Here is a 19,939-nt window from a genome sequence, read left to right as displayed (position 1 = left end):
CATTTACAGGTGTAAGAAACACTGATAAGCCTTCACACCCTCTCAATGAGGTGCTGGACAGTTTAGCAAAAGAGTCTTTACACCATGATGCACTACAGGAAATCTTTCCTACCTGTGGCCATCAAACTACACAACACCACCTGGACGTGCTACATCTTGTTTATATAGTTCATGGCATTGCTCACCTTTGGAGTATTTATTTTAATATACTGCACCTTGACTTGCACCTGGAAATGTATCCCTCTAGTAGGTCATTAGTGTCCTCTCCAAGAGCAAAACTGTAAACTAAAGGCAATGAAGCCTTCGTTTATTCAGGTCCACTAGCATGTCTAGTTATTATCATTATTGTTATAAAGTGATTGCAATTAAGGCCTGATGCTCATACCAAGAAATTATTCCAACAACAAATCCTCCAAATGAAAAGTCACAGCAGTTTTTGATTCTCCATGCAGGCATTCCTGATTGATGAGAGCCATGCATCTCTAGCAGGGAACTGGAGTTCAGTGCTCATGTTGTCATGGTTTGAACTGGAACAAACTTGTTTTTACTATGTTAAATACACGTTAAACAACTCAGTTTTCTGTGTTTCTGTCATGGTCTGGAGTCTGGTGACTCCATGTTCATGTTTTGTGTTTATTAATATTTTAGAGTTTTCAGGTTTGTTGTTGTTTTTCTTCCAGTGTTTAGGTGTTCTCTGTGCTTCCTTTGTGTTTCTTGTGTTCATCTCATTTTACTTTGACGGTCCTTTGTCTCACGTCTGTGTTTCTAGCCTTGACTCCATTTAGTCTCGTCAAGTGTGATCAGTCCAAGCTGTGCTCTCCTCCTGTGTCCCATTCCCTCGTTATCCCTCAGTGTATTTTAGCCCTGTGTTTCTTTCTGTCAGTGTTGGTTTTTGGGTTTCTCCTGTTGTGCCCCCTGGAATCACCGGCTGTGGTTTCCCAGTTTTTTGTTATTAGTTTCTAGGTTTTAGTTTGGTATTGTAAGTTGTGCCACTGCAATAAAGCAGCCTCCTTCAGTTCATCCCTGTGTTTTGAGTTCTGCATTTGGGTCCTTCCTGCTGCCTGCCATTTCATGACAGTTTCAAGTGCATCTTACCATCCATCCAACCATTCAGGCATAAGCGGTGGAAAGACTTCAGTGACGTTACTGCTGTTTGGAGTTTTCTAAGTTTTCGTTTAAGTTTTTTTTTTTTTTTTTTTTGCTTGTTTGTTTGGTTTGTTTATTGTCTGTCAGCAGGATTACACAAAAAAATACTTGATCAAATTTGGCCTTGAAGGAACTTTGGCAATGTGCAACTAGAACAAGAACAAGAACCAACTATCTAAGAACCAGTAGTTATTCTATTTTCTACCACTTATCCAGTCCAGTCTGAAGGTAACTACTCTACATATATTTCACAACCACTTTGTCACTCTGGCCACTAGAGGTTGCCTAACTTTAAAACATAACTGTAAGCTTTCCCTAATTGATCTATCCTGTGATTTTCTGTGTGAGGACTATTCTAAATCCCATACGATCTGAATGTGTTCAGCACTTCCACTGATCTCACATCTATTAATAAAGTCTGAATGCTAATGTGTGAGTATGTATTTTCATCCCTCTGGGCTTCCTCAAGAGCTGACAGCTGAAGTAAACCTCTCTTCAGCATTTTCTGCCTTTCCTCCTCTTCCTCCTCCTCCCTTGGTGTTCAGGACTATATAAGGATGGTTCCCCTGGTGATACAGTGATGAATGGCAGCATGGTGGGGGGATGGAGCATAAACACAGAGGTCTCCAGATAGAAAATAAAACCAAATGAGAACAAAAAAGAGGGTGATTTGGCTCTGTTAGTCTGCCTAATGAAACACACAAGTCTCAACAATGCATTGCAATTTTAAATCTGTTATTGGCACTGCAAAAAGACAGAAAATGATGGATTTTAGGAATTTAGTTTAAGCTCGTCAGTATCTGAAGCCTCTGTATGCTGCTGCTTTTGGTATTATTTTAAAACAGCTGATTGCTGTGCTGATTTTTTCTGTAGCAGTGTGGGTGTTAACACAAATATCTGATCAGCCAATAATATTAAAGCAATTCCCAAATGTATCTAAACACGGTCAGGATGACCTGCTGAGGTTCAAACTGAGCATCAGAATGAGGAAGAAAGGTGATTTAAGTTTGGATGTGGCATGGTTCTTGGTTTGAGTATTTCACAAACTGCTGATCTGCTGGGATTTTCCCACACAACCATCTCTAGGGTTTACAGGGAATGGTCAGAAAAGGAGAAAATATCCAGTGAGCTGCATTTATGAGGGAGAAAATGTCACAAAGCTTAAATCATGTCAAACTAGTTTCTTGAACATAAGCTAACTGTACTAAAATAACCTCCACAATAGAGCACCTGTGGTATGTGGTGGAACAAAAGATTGTCATCATGGATGTGCAGCTGACAAATCTGCAGCATCTGTGTGATGCTGTCATGTTTTTAGTACCTTGTTGAATCTATGCTATGAAGAATTGAAGCAGCTCCAAAGGCAAAAAAAAGTGGCTCCAATTTGGTACTAGCAAAGTGTACCTAAAAATTTCAATTCAGGGTATAATAAAGTAAAATATATCACAAAAGTGACCCAGTACAAAGTGTAATGACTGATATTAATAATTAAATGAAGGAATTAGTCTGAAAGCGGAGTCCTGTGAGAGTTCCATTGCGCCTCCTGGCCGCTGGGTGTCGCTGCTGCGCTGTTTGTGACTCTGCTCCTTTCTCCGCCGCTGTCAGCTAATCTGTCGTTGCTCGTCTTCTTTGTACCATTTCAGAATATCAAAGTCCGGTTAATGCAGGTAAGTGCCATAACAATGATTACTGTGGAGCCGTCACGTGGAGGCGGTGCTTCCTCACTTACAACTGTGTTGACTTTAGTCGCAAAAGAAAAAGAAAAAAAGAGTGACGAAGAAGACGTTGAAAGCTCGGGGTGTCCCGATTAGGTTAGCTAGCAAAACATAGTTAGTTCCATTATCGGACAAAAACAGATCCTACATAAGAACTCAACTTACAGTCCGAAGTTGAAATTAGGCGCTAGCTGTTTGTCACGATTACTAAGATCTTGCTAGCTTTGCTGTCGCGTTTACTGTGATCAAGTTATTCTTTATTGCGCACAGTTTTCACACTTTTTATACTTTTCCCCCCTTTAGTCGCTGATCATGAAGAGCTCCAAAGAGGCCGTGCAGTCAGCAGCCAAAGAGTTTCTGCAGTTTGTCAACAGAGGAGTGTCTCCGTATCACGGTAAAGTCTGCAAAACTCTGGATTTATCCCTTCAAATGTAATAAAATATGTATCATACGGAACTTACGTACATGGCAGCGTTGAATGTTTTTTATCCAAGTTCCAAACTGTACCGAACCAAACTCCGTTTATAAATCTTTGAATTTAAAGTCCTGTTGAAGCTCAGCACCCGTTTATATGAGGTAAAGTATTATTGCAAACCTTCTCCGTGTTGTCAGAGGCAGGCTTTTACTTCGGCGACCATGTCCAGTACTTAGTAAGCATAATAAGAAAAAGTCCAACTTCTTAAAAATGTTACTGGTGCATGGCTGTTGTAGCTCGCTTATTGAGAGTCTTACTGGCATATTTGTATTGGCAGTACATTAGAGCCACAGAAGGAAAATGAATAAATGGGGAAAAAAGAAGGAGCTGGAGGTGGCTAAAGATTTGAGGAAAAGAAATTTGGAAATTTCAAGATTAATATTGCAAATTTACACAAAATGTGCATGTGGTAAACATTGCCACCCATTTCTGAGGGAAAGAACTACCAAATTTACAAGGAAAACTTGTAATTCATAAGAAAAGATATAAATAAAATTCTATCAAGATGGAAAAAAAATGAAAAATGCATTAGAAAAAAAATCCTCCTACAAATTCATGAGGAAAAAGATGACATTTACAAGAAAATTGGCAAAATTAAAAAAGGGGAAAATTCTGAGAAAGAACTGGTAAAATTACAAAAAACTGAAACAAATACATGGAAAATACTTAAACAGGTAATAAAGAAAAAACACCATTAAATTAACAAAAATCTATTGAAATTATTATTGAAAATTATTTTTATTGAAATTATTGAAAAATTAAGCAGTTATTTGAATTTACCATTGCTCTTATAATAAATGCCCAGCTGGAAACTGAGGTTTATTTTCTGTCTCTAAAGAGAAAGTTTTCTCATTTAATAAAGTTTGTTTAACAAGCAGCTGAAAGTAAAACAACTTCAGTAAAGCAGGTCCAGTCACATACTATCCAGTTCAATATGTTGTACATGACACATGCATTATAGGAGTCCACGGTATGCCACTCTTTTCTTTGTGGTGTAATTTTAAATTTGACACCTGTTTTTCCTCCCACCAAGTTTTTTATGCTGACAGTTTGTTGCTTTTGTGCTTTAAAACCAGTGAGAATCAGTGAAGAGAAGGCAGCAGGTTGAGTTTGATAGGAAAGACGGCGAGTGTCTCTCTGTTGTAATCAGAGCATAAACGGGTCCTCATGTTTCAGCATTAACCAGCTGAGATGCAGTTCAGATCACCTTTGAGCCAGAGAGATAAGATTGAGATGGAACAGATATTTCATCATGTCTACAGCCTTTGCCCTCTGAACTCTATCCCCAAGAACAAATAAAGAACCAAAGAATTTAAATAATTTTTCAGTTCCTTAACGGGAATGAAGTGCAAAAGGTAATAACGTTTTGCACTTTTTTTGGTTTATTTTGGTAATTTAATTATTGAATTGGTAGCATCTTTTAAATAGCTTTCGCACACTTGGTTGAGAAGAGATAGACATTTTAAAGTCATGTCTTTGCTCTGAAACTCATCTCTACCTCATTTTAGGCTTAACAAAATCTGAGTTTTCACTAGTTTGAAAAACAACTGAAAAGTAGAAAATGGCTCCCATTGATTTACTGAGGAGTAGTTAAATGTGACAGTGAGGTCTCTAAAACTCAGTCTCTGTTGTCTCAGTACTTTAATCAGCGTTGAAAAGTAATCATGACAAACAACGCCCAGAACTGACAGTAAGGCATGTAGTCAGACTGCATAGATCAGTTTGACTTTAACAAAACCAAATAAACTTCATGTTTCCTCCACTTTCTCGCCCTGCAGTGGTTGAAGAATGTCGCCGGCATCTGCTGGAGGCTGGGTTCATCGAGCTCAAGGAGACGGAGCAGTGGGACATCAAGCCAGCCAGCAAGGTGGGGTAAAAAGTAGTAGAACGGAAATCTAAATGGTTCGCACAAGATTGCACTCTCAACTGTACAGGGAGTGCAGAATTATTAGGCAAGTTGTATTTTTGAGGAATAATTTTATTATTGAACAACAATCATGTTCTCAATGAACCCAAAAAACTCATTAATATCAAAGCTGAATGTTTTTGGAAGTAGTTTTTAGTTTGTTTTTAGTTTTAGCTATTTTAGGGGGATATCTGTGTGTGCAGGTGACTATTACTGTGCAGAATTATTAGGCAACTTAACAAAAAACAAATATATACCCATTTCAATTATTTATTTTTACCAGTGACACCAGTATAACATCTCCACATTCACAAATATACATTTCTGACATTCAAAAACAAAACAACAACAAATCAGTGACCAATATAGCCACCTTTCTTTGCAAGGACACTCAAAAGCCTGCCATCCATGGATTCTGTCAGTGTTTTGATCTGTTCACCATCAACATTGCGTGCAGCAGCAACCACAGCCTCCCAGACACTGTTCAGAGAGGTGTACTGTTTTCCCTCCTTGTAAATCTCACATTTGATGATGGACCACAGGTTCTCAATGGGGTTCAGATCAGGTGAACAAGGTGGCCATGTCATTAGTTTTTCTTCTTTTATACCCTTTCTTGCCAGCCACGCTGTGGAGTACTTGGACGCGTGTGATGGAGCATTGTCCTGCATGAAAATCATGTTTTTCTTGAAGGATGCAGACTTCTTCCTGTACCACTGCTTGAAGAAGGTGTCTTCCAGAAACTGGCAGTAGGACTGGGAGTTGAGCTTGACTCCATCCTCAACCCGAAAAGGCCCCACAAGCTCATCTTTGATGATACCAGCCCAAACCAGTACTCCACCTCCACCTTGCTGGCGTCTGAGTCGGACTGGAGCTCTCTGCCCTTTACCAATCCAGCCACGGGCCCATCCATCTGGCCCATCAAGACTCACTCTCATTTCATCAGTCCATAAAACCTTAGAAAAACCAGTCTTGAGATATTTCTTGGCCCAGTCTTGACGTTTCAGCTTGTGTGTCTTGTTCAGTGGTGGTCGTCTTTCAGCCTTTCTTACCTTGGCCATGTCACTGAGTATTGCACACCTTGTGCTTTTGGGCACTCCAGTGATGTTGCAGCTCTGAAATATGGCCAAACTGGTGGCAAGTGGCATCTTAGCAGCTGCACGCTTGACTTTTCTCAGTTCATGGGCAGTTATTTTGCGCCTTGGTTTTTCCACACGCTTCTTGCGACCCTGTTGACTATTTTGAATGAAACCCTTGATTGTTCGATGATCACGCTTCAGAAGCTTTGCAATTTTGAGACTGCTGCATCCCTCTGCAAGATATCTCACTATTTTTGACTTTTCTGAGCCTGTCAAGTCCTTCTTTTGACCCATTTTGCCAAAGGAAAGGACGTTGCCTAATAATTATGCACACCTGATATATGGTGTTGATGTCATTAGACCACACCCCTTCTCATTACAGAGATGCACATCACCTAATATGCTTAATTGGTAGTAGGCTTTCGAGCCCATACAGCTTAGAGTAAGACAACATGCATGAAGAGGATGATGTGGACAAAATACTCATTTGCCTAATAATTCTGCACTCCCTGTATATGCTGAAATTTCAGAATTTGTATTTGTAAAATCTGACCATGTTCACTAACTATCCAAGGGCTTTTATTTTGGAAGTATCATGATAAATGTCTGTAAACGTCTAGGGGCTTTTGTTTTGAAAATCTGACATTCGATTTTGTTTTGGGAAAAAGAGACCCTTTAAAGTATCCTGGTAAATTTCTATAACAGTTAAGGGTCTTTTATTTTGAACATTAAATGTGTATTTTAACATCCTGAAGTCCTTTACCTTGTGTGTTATGTGTATGTCAGGTAGACTTTTAATACGAAGGAAAATTATCCTGGTGAATTTCTATAATTTTATTCATTTTCTGCAACAATCAAAGGATTTAATTTTCAAAGTTTTGCATATGTCTGAATGTCCTCATAATTTCCCAAAAGTAACTGGGGACCTTTTATTTAGGAAAAAATGACCCTTTATGATATTCTGGTGAATTTCTATAACAGCTGAGGGTCTTTTGCTTTGAATATCTGACTTTCATTTCACATCCTGACAAGTTACTGTAACTAACGGAATTTTTTATTTTGAAAAAGAATAAGAACACATTATTTTGAAAATGTGTTTGAGATTTCTGTTAAGTTATAATAAAGTGGGGGTATTTAATTTATCTGCATATGGCTGAATTTCATGATGCTTCCTGTCATAATAGCTTCCTAACAGAAGCTTTTATTTTGAAAAATGTGCATCTGTAGGTTTCCTCCTATAGTGCAAAGACATGCGTGTTAGGTTAACTGCTGTTTAAATAGTTTTCCATTTGCTCTCTCCATTTGAATCTACCAATCACAAGCAGGTTGTTTCTGATTGGTGGACTTGCTTCAAGGGAGACCATAATGGGGATAAATTTGCCGTCTTTCCCGTCTTCTCTCTGCAGTACTTTGTGACCAGGAACTTCTCCAGCCTCATTGCCTTTGCGGTGGGTGGACGCTACCTGCCGGGAAACGGCTTCTCTATGATCGGCGCCCACACAGACAGCCCCTGCCTCAGGGTGAGACTCCGCCCACTCATTCACCTGTATCAGCTCTTTGCTTCCACTCTGGATGCAAAGCCAAACCATAGCGGGGAGGAGCTGAAACATGAGGAGAGTGAAGCTGAGCCGATGCCGAGAGTCATGAGGAATGGTTTTTATTTTACTATCAGCTTCTTCCTCTCATGTTTAGGAGGGTGGACGCCAAAGGAAATGCTGCGTCTGTCTGGAGAACCAACATGGTTTTGTTTTAGTCATTTTAAGGTCTTAGAATAATCTGAAAACTGAGGCAACCTCATCCAAATTCTTTGTACCAAAAGAAGGGAAGAAAAATCATGATTGTGTTTATTTTTTGATTGTGAGATTATTGATTGTGTTTGTGCTTCCAGGTGAAGCCGAGGTCTAAGAGGACCAAGCAGGGCTGCCTGCAGGTCGGCGTGGAGTGCTACGGCGGCGGAATCTGGAACACCTGGTTTGACCGTGATCTCACCATCGCAGGCCGCGTTATGGTCAAGGTAGTGTGATTGTTTTTATGTTTACTTCTGTGGCTTACTATTAAATCTGTGCTGTCTGGTTTTCTTTGGGGTTTGTTTTTTTTTTATTTTTTTTAAGCTGTACAGAATATAACTTACAGAAATGTTAAATTCATTGTAAGGCTCAATTGTAAGGTTTTGGTCTTAAATTTGATATAAATATGTAGCTATTTTTCTGTAAAATAAAATGTATGTAAATTTATGACCAAAAACATGAAGCCATTTTCTTTCTAATCAGGAAACTGGTTTGCTTTCTATGCGGAGCCTGACCATCAGCTTTGACCCATTCCTCTATAAAATGTCAAACTTCGGTGCTGCTTTTTTTGATGACATTTATCGAGCGCACCACTGAGGACGAGAGGCTAAATGTCTCGCCTACAGCTGTCAGCTCGAGCCAGACTGTGACACAACAGTAAACCCGTTTAAATGAGTAGTCGAATCGCTTTTTACAGCAAAACATCACAAAAACGCAGCTGCACGATTCAGAAAATTCAGACAGGCAATACCTTTTACAAAGACCACTATCAGTCACCTTAACATTATTGAAGCAGCGTGGGATCATCTTCTGTTGAGTCCGTTGAGGGGAAAAAAAACAATATAACAATCAGTAGGAGCTTCGACAACAGTGACATATTCACAACTGTTTCTGATTACATGATCCATACTGTTGATTTCCTCTTAATGTGTGCATGCAGGAATCCCTGTTCAACTTTGGCCAGAAAATAATTAACAAATCAATGTAGAACCGTAAACTGGGATCCTGTTTTCCAAGCTAAATGTGGCCCACAGTTAGTTTATGTAATGTCCTTTTGATATGATGGAAACTCCATATTTTTTACTTCAGAGTGGCGGGAAGCTGGTGAATCGACTCGTTCACGTCTCCAGGCCTCTGCTCAGGATCCCTCACCTGGCCATCCACCTGCAGCGGGACATCAACGACTCCTTCGGGCCCAACAAGGAGAACCACCTGTCAGTTACTAAACGCAACACTTCTATGAAATGCACCACTTTTATTGAATTTGTTACAGTGGAAGCTCATATTAAACATGGACACAGGCACAAATAATAAAACCTAATCCCCGTGAACACTTTATTTCGGGCTTCTATTCTACCCTTGGATCTGCGTGATGTCATAGATAGGCAGGGAAGCCTGTGTGTCATTGCCTTTTCTTGTTCTATTTTTAGTCCATCATTGATGTGACTTTGAGATGAGCTTTGGTTTATAGTCGGTATGTTTCATCTGTCTCAGTGTGCCCATCATCGCCACTGCCGTCCAGGAGGAACTGGAGACAGGCTCGGCGTCCTCTGGAGACGCCTCCTCTGCTGCCAGCACGGTAACCCCAACCTACAGATCTGTAAAAAGCCCTGAATGGGATTACATTCATTCATCCAAAATTTGGGTAAAAAATTGGTATTAAAAGCTCTTTCAGATACCTTAAAATGCTGAGATACCTTGGCCTGCAGAAGCTGGGAAATGCCAAATATTTAGATCATTTTGAGGCCTGAGTAATCTCTGGAATAAGAAAAGATAATCTATCAGATTTGGTGTCTGAAAGCTAAAGATAAACCGCGTACTTTCAGCTGACATCACGAACATGAGTCTTAAAGATGCTGCGTTGTGCTTTGTGTCCCTTCCTCAGGCGGAGAAACACCACCCAGCGCTGGTGAAGGTGCTGTGCTCGGAGCTGGGAGTCGAGCCAGAAGCTCTGCTGGACTTTGAGCTGTGTCTGGCTGACACGCAGCCTGCGGTGAGTCCGCGAGTAAACCATTGACTTCCTGTCACTTTCAATGCAGTGATGATCCCAGGAAGTCGGCCGATGTCTTTAGTTTAATCAGTTTTATGACAGCTGGCACAGAATCCAAGACAAACACATGCAGAATTTGTTTGAATCAGGTCAGTAGATCCAAAATGATCATGTGTTTGACTGCCAAGAAGAACCAGCATGAAGAGAAATGTGGACGAACTGATAAATGAAGGCAGACTGAGGCTTGGGCACACTCAAGATTTAGCTTGAAAATGCCATCAATTGCATTAGTAGGCTTAAGTATCTGTCACAACAAAGGAAGGAGAGCGATGTCTGCACAGTTAGCTCAGGTTGACTCTGCAGGCATTTCAGAGAAACTTAAAGCGACTAAAACTCTAAAACATCTTATGTCAGGTTTCATTTCAGATGTGTGAATAAAACAAGTTGAGATGGAGCTTCTATGGCTCTGATTTTATTCCAGTAAGTTAGATTAATTTGAGTATAGTTTTTAGAGCACCGGTTCTCAGCAGTGTGCTTCATACTGTAAAGACCTACCGATAGAGAGAGAGAGAGAAGCTTATAAACGTAAGCCTAATTTTATAAGTAGAGATGGTGTCTGTCTCCTGAGTCCAAACTGGGAGCTTATTCCAGAGAAGAGGGGCCTAAAAGCTGAAGCCTCTGCCTCCCATTCTACTTTTAAATATCCAGGAACTACAAGTAAGCCTGCAGTCTGAGAGCGAAGTGCTCTGTTGATGTGATACAGTTTAGACAAGAAATGATGGGCTCTGATTATTCAGTACTGTGCAAAAGTCTTGAGTCACCCCTCATATCTTTATATTTTTGCTAAGAACGTATGAAATGCGCGCAGCAATTTATTGAAGCATGCAGAAATATGCCACTTCTTTTTTTTCTTTTTCTTTTTTTTTGTCCTCCACTTGTACGGGTCCCTCAATTGTTTTTTTTTAAGGACACGCTGCACACCATGCTGAGAGACACCAAGTTTTCAGCTAACCGCTCTTTGGGAATCACCTCGCTGGTGAAAAATACTATTTCATGTCTGTCAAACTGTGTTGTGTTTGGGATTTTTCATAGATTCAACTAAAGAAATGGTAACAAATTGTGTTTTTCTGCATGAAGATACAATTCAAAATTGGCTCTTTGCTAAGTTGATAATTGAGTAAGGTACCCTTTTCATGCTTGAATGATTCATAGGTCAGCGTTAAGGATTAACTAAAAATGGTAAGGTACAACGATTGTACTGAAAAAGCAACAGCTGTCCAAAGAAACACTTTGAAAGAGCTTCAGAAAGTTGGGAGAATTGTCGCTTACAAGCACTTTCAAAATTACAGCAAAGTCTGGAAGCAAAATGTAAAGAAATGATGGGGACTCGAGGCTTTTCAGAGTAGTGTGTGTGAGAAGAAGGATTTTAAATTCAGTTCTTTGATGTGTTTGGGATCAACCGGAGGCTTTTCAGAGAGCTTTTAGAACAGCTTCATAATGATAAGATGTTACAATGAAGTAATAAATGTACCAGTTATTTTTTTCAGCATCACTCTGAGACAGGATTTCTAATTTTAGTGATATTGATCAGATGAGAGAAAGCAGTCTTCCAGATTCAAACACACTATAAGGCATACAGGAGCTTCTCCTCACACTCTATTTTTCACCTCGAGGACTCTGTGAGACTTCCAGCCTCGGTTTAAATGAAACTCCTCAACAGTTTTATGAAAGAGGGTCGAAAGGGCAGACTCTCATTCTGCTCACTTATTCCAGGCATGTTTGATAGGGACTACTTGCTGGAGTAAAATTTGTGCAGCGTTGGTGACTATATTTGAAACAGTGGAGATGTGTCTGTGAAGGTTCTTAGTCATCCAGGTCATCGTAGTCAAAGGAGCTTGCATGAAAGGCGTCTGGACTTCTTTAAATTACTTGAAGACGTTTCACCTCTCATCCGAGAAGCTTCTTCAGTTCTAAGGAACTGAGAGGATCATCAGGGGGTCCTTTTGTCCCTCTGTGGGGGGGTCACTCCCACTAGGTTTATATCTGGGACTCTCCACCATTTGACCTTAGAACTGAAGAAGCTTCTCGGATGAGAGGTGAAACGTCTTCAAGTAATTTAAAGAAGTCCAGACGCCTTTCTTTGCAAGCTCCTTTGAAACAGTGGAGAGTTATGATGGTACTTACAGTCTCTTTGTACCAGTGTGAGTTATGTATATGAGATTGAACAGAGTTTAAAGTTTTTTTTAAATCTGACCGTTTATGTTCTGTAAGTCTAGTAACAAAACGTGAGTCGGCGCCTTCCTCTCTTGTCTCTGCAGGCTTTAGGAGGCGTGTACGAGGAGTTCATTTACTCTCCTCGTCTGGACAACCTGCACAGCTGCTACTGCGCCCTGCGGGTCAGTCGCTTTTCCACCTGCTGCAAGCACAATTTCACTTTTACTACCAGGCCAGAAAAAGAAAAAGGATTTATTTCTCTTTTTCTTCTTGTGTCTTTCATTTTGTTCCCACTGCTTGAAAAAAAACCTTTATATGTATATTTTCAGTTTATTTATAGTTCTTCAACATTAAATGCAGCAAATGTGTTTTGTTCTGTTGTTTAGTTTAAAAATAATGGAAAGATTTACTTTAAAAGCTTTAACATTTGAATGCTCTGAATGAAAATGTAAATAACTGGCATTAAGCTGGGATTCAGTTAAATGAACTCGTGCTAATTTCTTCCTCACAAAGACTCTCCCAAATGTTTTTCACATATCTCACAAAGCAGACGGAGGTTTTTAATCACACCGAGCCACGTTTCTCAGTCCTCACTTCCTCTTTCTTGCTCAGGGGCTGATGGAGTCCTGCACAGCAGACTCTCTGGCTAAAGATCCCAACGTCCGTATGATCACTCTGTACGACAACGAGGAGGTGAGTCCACCAAGCTTTTAGAGAGGAGACTGGGCCAGTGTGGGGCAGCCAGGATACCAGAGAAGCAGGCAAACAGCAGCTTTAGTGTCTCATAATTAAACAGTAATAATAATAATAATTAAAAGCTCCTCTGCAGGTGATTCTGAGATGATGCGAAGCTGCTGTTTGCTCTGGATATCTCACGTGAAAAAACGTGAAAACAACCAGCAGAGCGATGAAGAATGATGTCATCGCCTGCAGGTGGAACTACCTGGGTGTATTTTTTACAGTGTGGCCTGTTTCCTGTAGGTGGGATCAGAGAGCGCTCAGGGCGCTCAGTCCAACCTGACAGAGCTCATTCTCAGCCGCCTCGCCTCCTCCCCCTCCAACCTCACCGCCTTCCAGCAGGCGGCGCCGCTCTCCTTCATGATCAGCGCTGACATGGCGCACGCCGTGCACCCCAACTACCAGTCAGTATCAGCATGAGATTACGTGCTCTCAGACATTTGCACTAAACGGTCATTCGAGAAAAAGAAGGCGTTTTAGATCATTAAGATCAGATAAAACCTGTAATCGCTGGTCTTCATTTGTATTCTAGTTTGATATGTTTTTAATTTTGTTTCCTCTCAGGGAGAAACATGAGGAGAACCACCGGCCGGCTTTTCACAAGGTGAGTCAATTTAATTGCTATTTAAAGTTTAGGAGACTCACCAGGTGGTTGATTTCCTGTGTGATTTTTTTTTTTGTTTGTTTGTTTGTTTGTTTGTTTGTTTGTTTTTTTGTTTAAGGGCCCGGTAATCAAGTTCAACAGCAACCAGCGTTACGCAACTACGGCTGTCACCGCCTCCATTGTCAGAGAGGTGGCCAGCAAGGTCAACGTGCCGCTGCAGGTAAATTGAGAACTGAGTGATGGCATTTGTGTGATTGTAGAAGACTGTTTGCAGTAAAAGTTAAGAAACAGGAATTAAAACGGTGGCGTTTATGTCACTGTAATTCATGAAGAACTCAGCTTGTTTTCTGTGATACCAGTATTTGTGTAAAAGCACATTTCCAGATTTTTCCAGATGTTTACATGTTATGTCCTGGAATTAGTTGCAAAGATCCAGCTTCTCCAGTTCCATTACTGATACCAATGGATACTAGTGTTACGTTAATAAGCTGTATCCCTCACTGTGAGGAAGAGACTGTGGCAGCATCAGGTTCGATTTAAACAATAAAATAAAATGTGACAAATGGATCGACCCAAGAATGTCATTTTATTGAAGTGGAATGTATTTGTAAAATAATCAGACAAAAGGACCACTGGGTAAAGGACCGAGTTTAAATGCAATCTGTTACTAGCAGCCTGTCACAAAAGCACATTATTTGTTCTCCTTTCTTTATTTGAATTTATGAAATACCAAAGTTAACACAGTTTGACGGACATAAAATAATATTTTTGTACCAACAAGGTGATTCCTAAAGAGCTATTAGCTGAAAACTTGACATATAAGGACACACTAAAAAAATCTGAGGAAACTGGAGAATTGGAGGACAAAAGAAGACTTGGCAGGAATAAAAAACTATCGATTACTTAAAGAAATGAGTAAGAGAGTTCAGACTGTGCTGAAGAATAAAGGTGGTCACACCAAATTTATTTACACTATTCTCATTTCAATTCATGAGCGTTATTAATGCACTTTGCTGTTTTATATAGTGTAACTCGTTTCACCTTTCCTTGCTCCTTGACCTGCAGTGCCTCTTAATACCCACTAGAGGCAGTTTTTATTTTTACTCTAACTTAATAGTCTGAGCGTTCCTGTTGGTCTTCTTGTAGGACGTGATGGTCCGTAACGACAGCCCCTGTGGAACCACCATCGGTCCCATCCTGGCGGCCCGTCTCGGCGTCCCCGTGGTGGACATCGGCTCCCCGCAGCTCTCCATGCACTCCATCAGGGAGATGTGTTGTACATCCAGTGTCCTGCAGAGCACCACCCTTTTCAAGGTAACAGATCAAATTGGGTGTGAATTATGTAGAGCTAATTAATAGACCAGCTGGTTTTACTTTTGAATTCACACACATAATAGCTTCATAAAGTTTGGATTTCCTGCAAGATCTGGCAGCTTCATCAGCAATTTAATCCAAACATTCTCTGTTGCTTAGGTAAGATTTGTGTGTCTCCCCTAATTCATGACCTTGTAAATTTATGTTTTCTATAAAGGACGTGATTAATGAAGTATAAATACCAAAAGTGATGGTTACATGGTAAAACACAACTGACTTTAATTGTTCTTATCATTGTTTCAGTACTTTGTCGTAAGTCTGCAGCTACTTTTGAAAGTTGCTTAAATAAACTTTAACATACAGACACTGGCCTCAACTTCTCAGATGTAACACTTTAACTTTGTCTTACATCTTTTGGCTTTTTGGTTTCTGTTTAATGGAGACGTCTCTTGCCTTGCTCCTGCTTATCAAACAGATCCCTTTATCTTGTAAAGACAGAATTTTCCTCATCCTCAGCCACCTCTCATGTGGAGTTCCCCAAGGCTTAGTCCTTGGTCCCATTTTATGTTTTTATGTTTTTATATATATATATGCTTCCATGCTTTGGACTCATCATGTTTGGAGCCGCTGCCCATCCATCTCTGCTATCTCAATCGAAACAAAACACCACATCGCCCCCATCCTCGCTACACCGCACAAGCTACATATTTTATTAAATTGATTTAAACCTTTTTTTATTGATTATGCCATGTTTTATTTGCTGTTGTTTATTTGAGTTTGGAAAAGCGCTTTATGCTATTTTTTATCTTTCTGTCTGTTCAAACCAAGGCTCTCAATCTGGGGCCTGTTCAGTCATTTTTAAGCCTGTATAAGCCAATTATTGAACATTTTATAAACTTACATTTCTCTTTACATTGTTAATATTTTGAGAACCTCCATGGTGCTTTACTAATGTATGTCTACTTGTCAACTCCTAAGTTACTGAGATAAATAGTCATGAGCGCCTGAGCTGACAACGAAATATCCGTTTGTCACAGTTCTAGTCAGAATATGTCAGGTTTGAACTGTCCAGCTGTGACATTAGAATCAAATTAAGTGATCTCATTGCTGGCATTTGACAGAGTTCTTTTAGGTTATATTTTTACCTGTTATTGTGCTTTTTCATCTACTTTAAAAAATCTTAGTGATATTAAACTTTGCTGTCACTTCCTGTTTTCTGCTTCTTCTCGCTTCTTCAGGGTTTCTTCGAGTTGTTTCCCACCGTGAGGAGCACGCTGGTCGTTGACTAGAGCTGGGACAGCCACAGCTGATCGGGAATAAAGGATTATACAGACATGTCATTCTCAGTGAACGACTGCATTATTTTAAAATCTTCTGCAAATCTGCAGTGCTTTATTTGTGATTTAAATGCCAAAAAAACATATCTTAAAATCACCTGACCCCCTCAGAATCAACACTTTCTTAAAGTATATAGTAACTTTGGTATATTTAATGAAACCAGGCAAAATTCAACCAGCATTTTAGTGTTTTGGATCTTTCATAGCTTCGAGTACACATGACGTTATCAGGGCTGAAAAGCACATTTAAATAGTTTTTTAAAAACTGCAGCCAAATCAGTTTGTGGCACTTTGAGTGGGTGTAAATCTGAAGAGTAAATCTTGTTTCTATTGATCTGTTTTCTGATGATTCGCTGGTGAAAACTTTCAAATGTGCACTTTGGGTCAACTTCTAAGGGACATTATCACCATGCGTGACAGGCGGCCTGTTAAAAAAAGTTTTAGGATATGAAAAGTCTCCTTTTTTCCTTACATTTGGATACCAGGCTTGTCTTCTAGTCGTGATTCCTTCTGCAGTTGAAATAACTTTTAACACTCTGAGCCACATTCATACATTGGTTTATTCTCTCCCCTTTAAGCACTTTTTCACCATCTCACACACTTACACTCCAGTACTGTGTGGGAGCAGTTTGAGATTCAGTGTCTTGCCCAAGAACACTTCGACATGCCAACAGAGACGCATGAAGTTCACATGTTGTGTATAATGATTTAGAAATATAATAATGCAACAAATTAACTTTCAGTGCATCGAGATCAGTGGTCCTCTCTTAGCGATATATGAACCAGATGTTCCCACCTGTACCTCAGACTCACCTGATCATGTTTACATGTTATTTATGTTTGTCACCAATTTAAATCAGATTGGAGCTTTCCAGGGATACTGGATTTTGGGTGTGTATTTGGCTCTGTTGCAGTTCTGAGCAGAACTTAAATGTGTATATGTTCTTGTGAAATTTGAACAGATCAAAAATGCTGGAAAAATAATGCCATGATGCACGTCGAGGGGCCTGTAACATTAAATATACTGAAGTTACTGTACTTTATATAAAATGAGCTGATTCTGAGGTGATCGAGTGGGAGTGAGAGTGGGTTGAATCCTTTTATAAAAATGTCTTTTCTTGTGTGTGGATGATTCTAGGTTTTAAATCTGATCTTGCTGTAATTGTGTTCGATTATATCGGACGAAAAAGCTGCACTACTTCAAGACCTCATGTCTTTCTTATGAAATGAAATTGTGTAGAAGAAACTTTGGAAAAAAATGTTTAAAATCCCTTCTGTCTCGCCCTGTTTTTATTATTTTCTTGTTGGTGGAGTCGGTAAACACGGAGTGGAGGTAAATGTGAACGTTTCATGCTGCAGGAGAGGCTGCAGTAATTGAATTTCACCTCCTCTGTTTTAATAAAATGCAGCGAGGAGCTGGATGTGCCGCTCTGCCAAGTGCCGGACAGTTTCTTGGCAGCATGAGGAGGACTTATGAGCCATATCAAGATGCAGCAAGAAGAAGGCACTCCTTAATCCTGCTTTTAGTCTCATGGGCTCTGTTAGAAAGTCAATTACAATCCTGTTGGGGAATTCATCAAAATAAATCACCTGAAATTACAAAAATTAGGTGAAAAACAAGCAAGAATGCTGAAATAAGTGAAATTAGAAAGAATTGTGGCTGCTGGTTAAAACATATTGAATAAGTTTGTTGTTTTTATTGTCATTTTGTTGAATATTACAATTTTCAAAGCTTTTTAAACTTATAATTTTAACAAGTTTGATCAAACGAATACATGCATGGTACACAGAGGAGGATATTTTCAGTGTTTATGCATTTGTGTTTTTCTAACCCTTAAACATCTCAAGTGGTTCAGATGACTTTAAAACCGTTCACATATTTTTGCAAATGAGCCTTAAAAGCTCTGGATAGAAACTTTAGCCCTCGATTAAATGAATTTAAAACAATCACTTGTGATGTGATTGATAGTACAAAGAAAAGAGAAGTAGGGGTAACTTTGAAGGACGAGTGTGTGAATAGTGCTGTGAAGGTCAGGCAGGATCGTGGAAATCAAAAATGTGATGTGGAGTGGGCACCTTGCTAACCAAGCTTTCAAGCATTAGCTAATAACGTAGCACTGCACCTGCTTGTCCAAATATGGTCACTTATGGTGACATTAAAAAAGACAACAAAAGAACAGGGCTGAAAACATAATTAAAGCTTAAAAATTGAGTTCAAAACAGTCACGTTTGATGTCACGTGGCCACGTCCATCTTTTATATACAGGCTATAGCAAACACTTGCGTGTGTTTGAAAAACAGTGTCAGAGATGATGACGTTAGCCCCACTAAGTCATCCTGTATTTTTTTTATTATGCATCTAATTTGCACATTTTCTAAATATTACGGACACCTCTTGCAGTTTTACGTCTGCTGTTTCTACTTAAACTCTGGATTTAATGACGCTTTTAATGAGGTTTCCTTTAGTTTTTGCAGTTTAGCGCCTCCTGTGGCTCGGATTATCCACCCATCCCTCCTCGCTCTCTCTTTCTCTCTGCGTCTCTGTCTCTCAGCCTCACTCTTCCTCTCCATCCCTTCTCCAGCAGCAGCTTCTCCTCTGACATGGAGAGCTGGTAGAAGCGCAGCGGCGGCGGCGGCTCTCCCCTCCTCGCTCCGATGGATGTTGGATGTACCATGCGGTCACCGCGGCTCTGGGCAGCTCTGTGCCTCCTCCTCCTCACCGCCTCTTGCCGGCTGTGCTCGGCCACCCGACACGGTAAGAGAGTGGACGTGGATCTGATGCGATGTGATGGAGACAGATGCACTTCCCTCTTAATAAAGTGGATCTGTCCACCCTGCGACGCGCGGTGCGTAAATCACGATTTCCCCGAAGAGTAGCTCCCCGCTGTTAGTGACCGCAGCACTGAGCCGCCTCGGTGCACTTTGTGCTCACGTTTCACTTTCTTTGCAAAATATTTTAAAGAGTGTAAAACCTATTTTCATCGGCGTTTACTCAAATTCACAGCGGGGTTTGTGAAAGTTGCTCGTTGTCTCTACTGGATGTTTTTCAAATACGGTTGAACATAATCTGGATTCAGCGAGTTTTGCTCGGCTTTGACACTCCTGCATAAAAAAGTGCAGAAAGTGAATAGAAATAACACATGAAGTGCCTGTTCTTGCATTTCCGTTTGTCCGCCTCTGAGGTGTTTACCTCGGTGCTAAATTGCGTGAGTGACGCAAAAGCTGTGACCAGGGGTCGGCTCGGATGTGTCTGAGCGCTCAGATGAATCATTTTGTTGATCACAAACAAACAGAGCCAAAACAGCAGCAGGAGAGGCAGAGAGAGAGGGAGGGGCGAGGGCTGGGTTGGTTTGTTTTGGTTCACAGTTAATTTGCCTTCACAAGGAGCCAACATGATGATGATGTAGAAACTGACAGGGAGTTATTTTCATGCAGGGGCCTCTGAGGTCACAGCAAGATCCATGAGAATCCAGAGGAGCTAAAAGCCGGATCAAAACACCCTTCATTGTCTTTATGTGGAAAATTGTTTTGGCAACGCCGAACATCTGACTTGTAAATGCAAAGTAGAGTGACTGCCACAGTGTGAAAAATAGCAACAGCAGGAGTTCACACAGTCTGCTAACAGAGCAGTTTAAAA

The 19,939-nt window shown here is 40.3% G+C and overlaps 2 protein-coding genes across 5 annotated transcripts in view; both read left to right on the top strand.

The window, feature by feature from the left end:
- Positions 1-1,210: 1,210 nt before the first annotated feature.
- dnpep (aspartyl aminopeptidase) lies at positions 1,211-17,573 on the top strand. 3 transcript variants are annotated; one of them, XM_026158538.1, is made up of 15 exons: positions 1,211-1,374; positions 3,165-3,255; positions 5,115-5,203; positions 7,725-7,838; positions 8,207-8,332; positions 9,195-9,319; positions 9,600-9,684; positions 9,991-10,098; positions 12,414-12,491; positions 12,922-13,002; positions 13,291-13,451; positions 13,612-13,651; positions 13,770-13,871; positions 14,798-14,965; positions 16,204-17,573. In XM_026158538.1, exons 2-15 carry the CDS (start codon positions 3,174-3,176, stop codon positions 16,252-16,254), a joined length of 1,410 nt encoding a protein of 469 aa, XP_026014323.1. In that variant the 5' UTR covers positions 1,211-1,374; positions 3,165-3,173; the 3' UTR covers positions 16,255-17,573. The 3 variants fall into 3 exon arrangements, with proteins under 3 accessions (XP_026014323.1, XP_026014321.1, XP_026014322.1); XM_026158536.1 differs by lacking the exon at positions 1,211-1,374 and adding an exon at positions 2,681-2,813; XM_026158537.1 differs by lacking the exon at positions 1,211-1,374 and adding an exon at positions 2,838-2,957.
- A 68-nt stretch (positions 17,574-17,641) lies between these two features.
- Positions 17,642-19,939, top strand: part of ptprnb (protein tyrosine phosphatase receptor type Nb) — a 57,237-nt gene continuing 54,939 nt past the window's right edge. For both annotated transcript variants that reach the window (XM_026158534.1, XM_026158533.1), the window contains exon 1: positions 17,642-19,057. In XM_026158534.1, the coding sequence (XP_026014319.1) occupies positions 18,958-19,057 (100 nt within the window). In that variant the 5' untranslated portion in view covers positions 17,642-18,957. The remainder of the gene's footprint in view (positions 19,058-19,939) is intronic.

The sequence above is a fragment of the Astatotilapia calliptera genome, chromosome 23 (assembly GCF_900246225.1).
Source record: "Astatotilapia calliptera chromosome 23, fAstCal1.2, whole genome shotgun sequence".
NCBI classification, from domain to species: Eukaryota; Metazoa; Chordata; class Actinopteri; order Cichliformes; family Cichlidae; genus Astatotilapia; species Astatotilapia calliptera.
This window is presented reverse-complemented; position numbering and strand designations above follow the sequence as displayed.

Coding starts and splice junctions, on each gene's coding strand:
- dnpep (XM_026158536.1), top strand. Junction 8,333..9,194: donor CAGGCCGCGTTATGGTCAAG/GTAGTGTGATTG, acceptor TTTTTACTTCAG/AGTGGCGGGAAGCTGGTGAA. Junction 13,452..13,611: donor GCCGTGCACCCCAACTACCA/GTCAGTATCAGC, acceptor GTTTCCTCTCAG/GGAGAAACATGAGGAGAACC.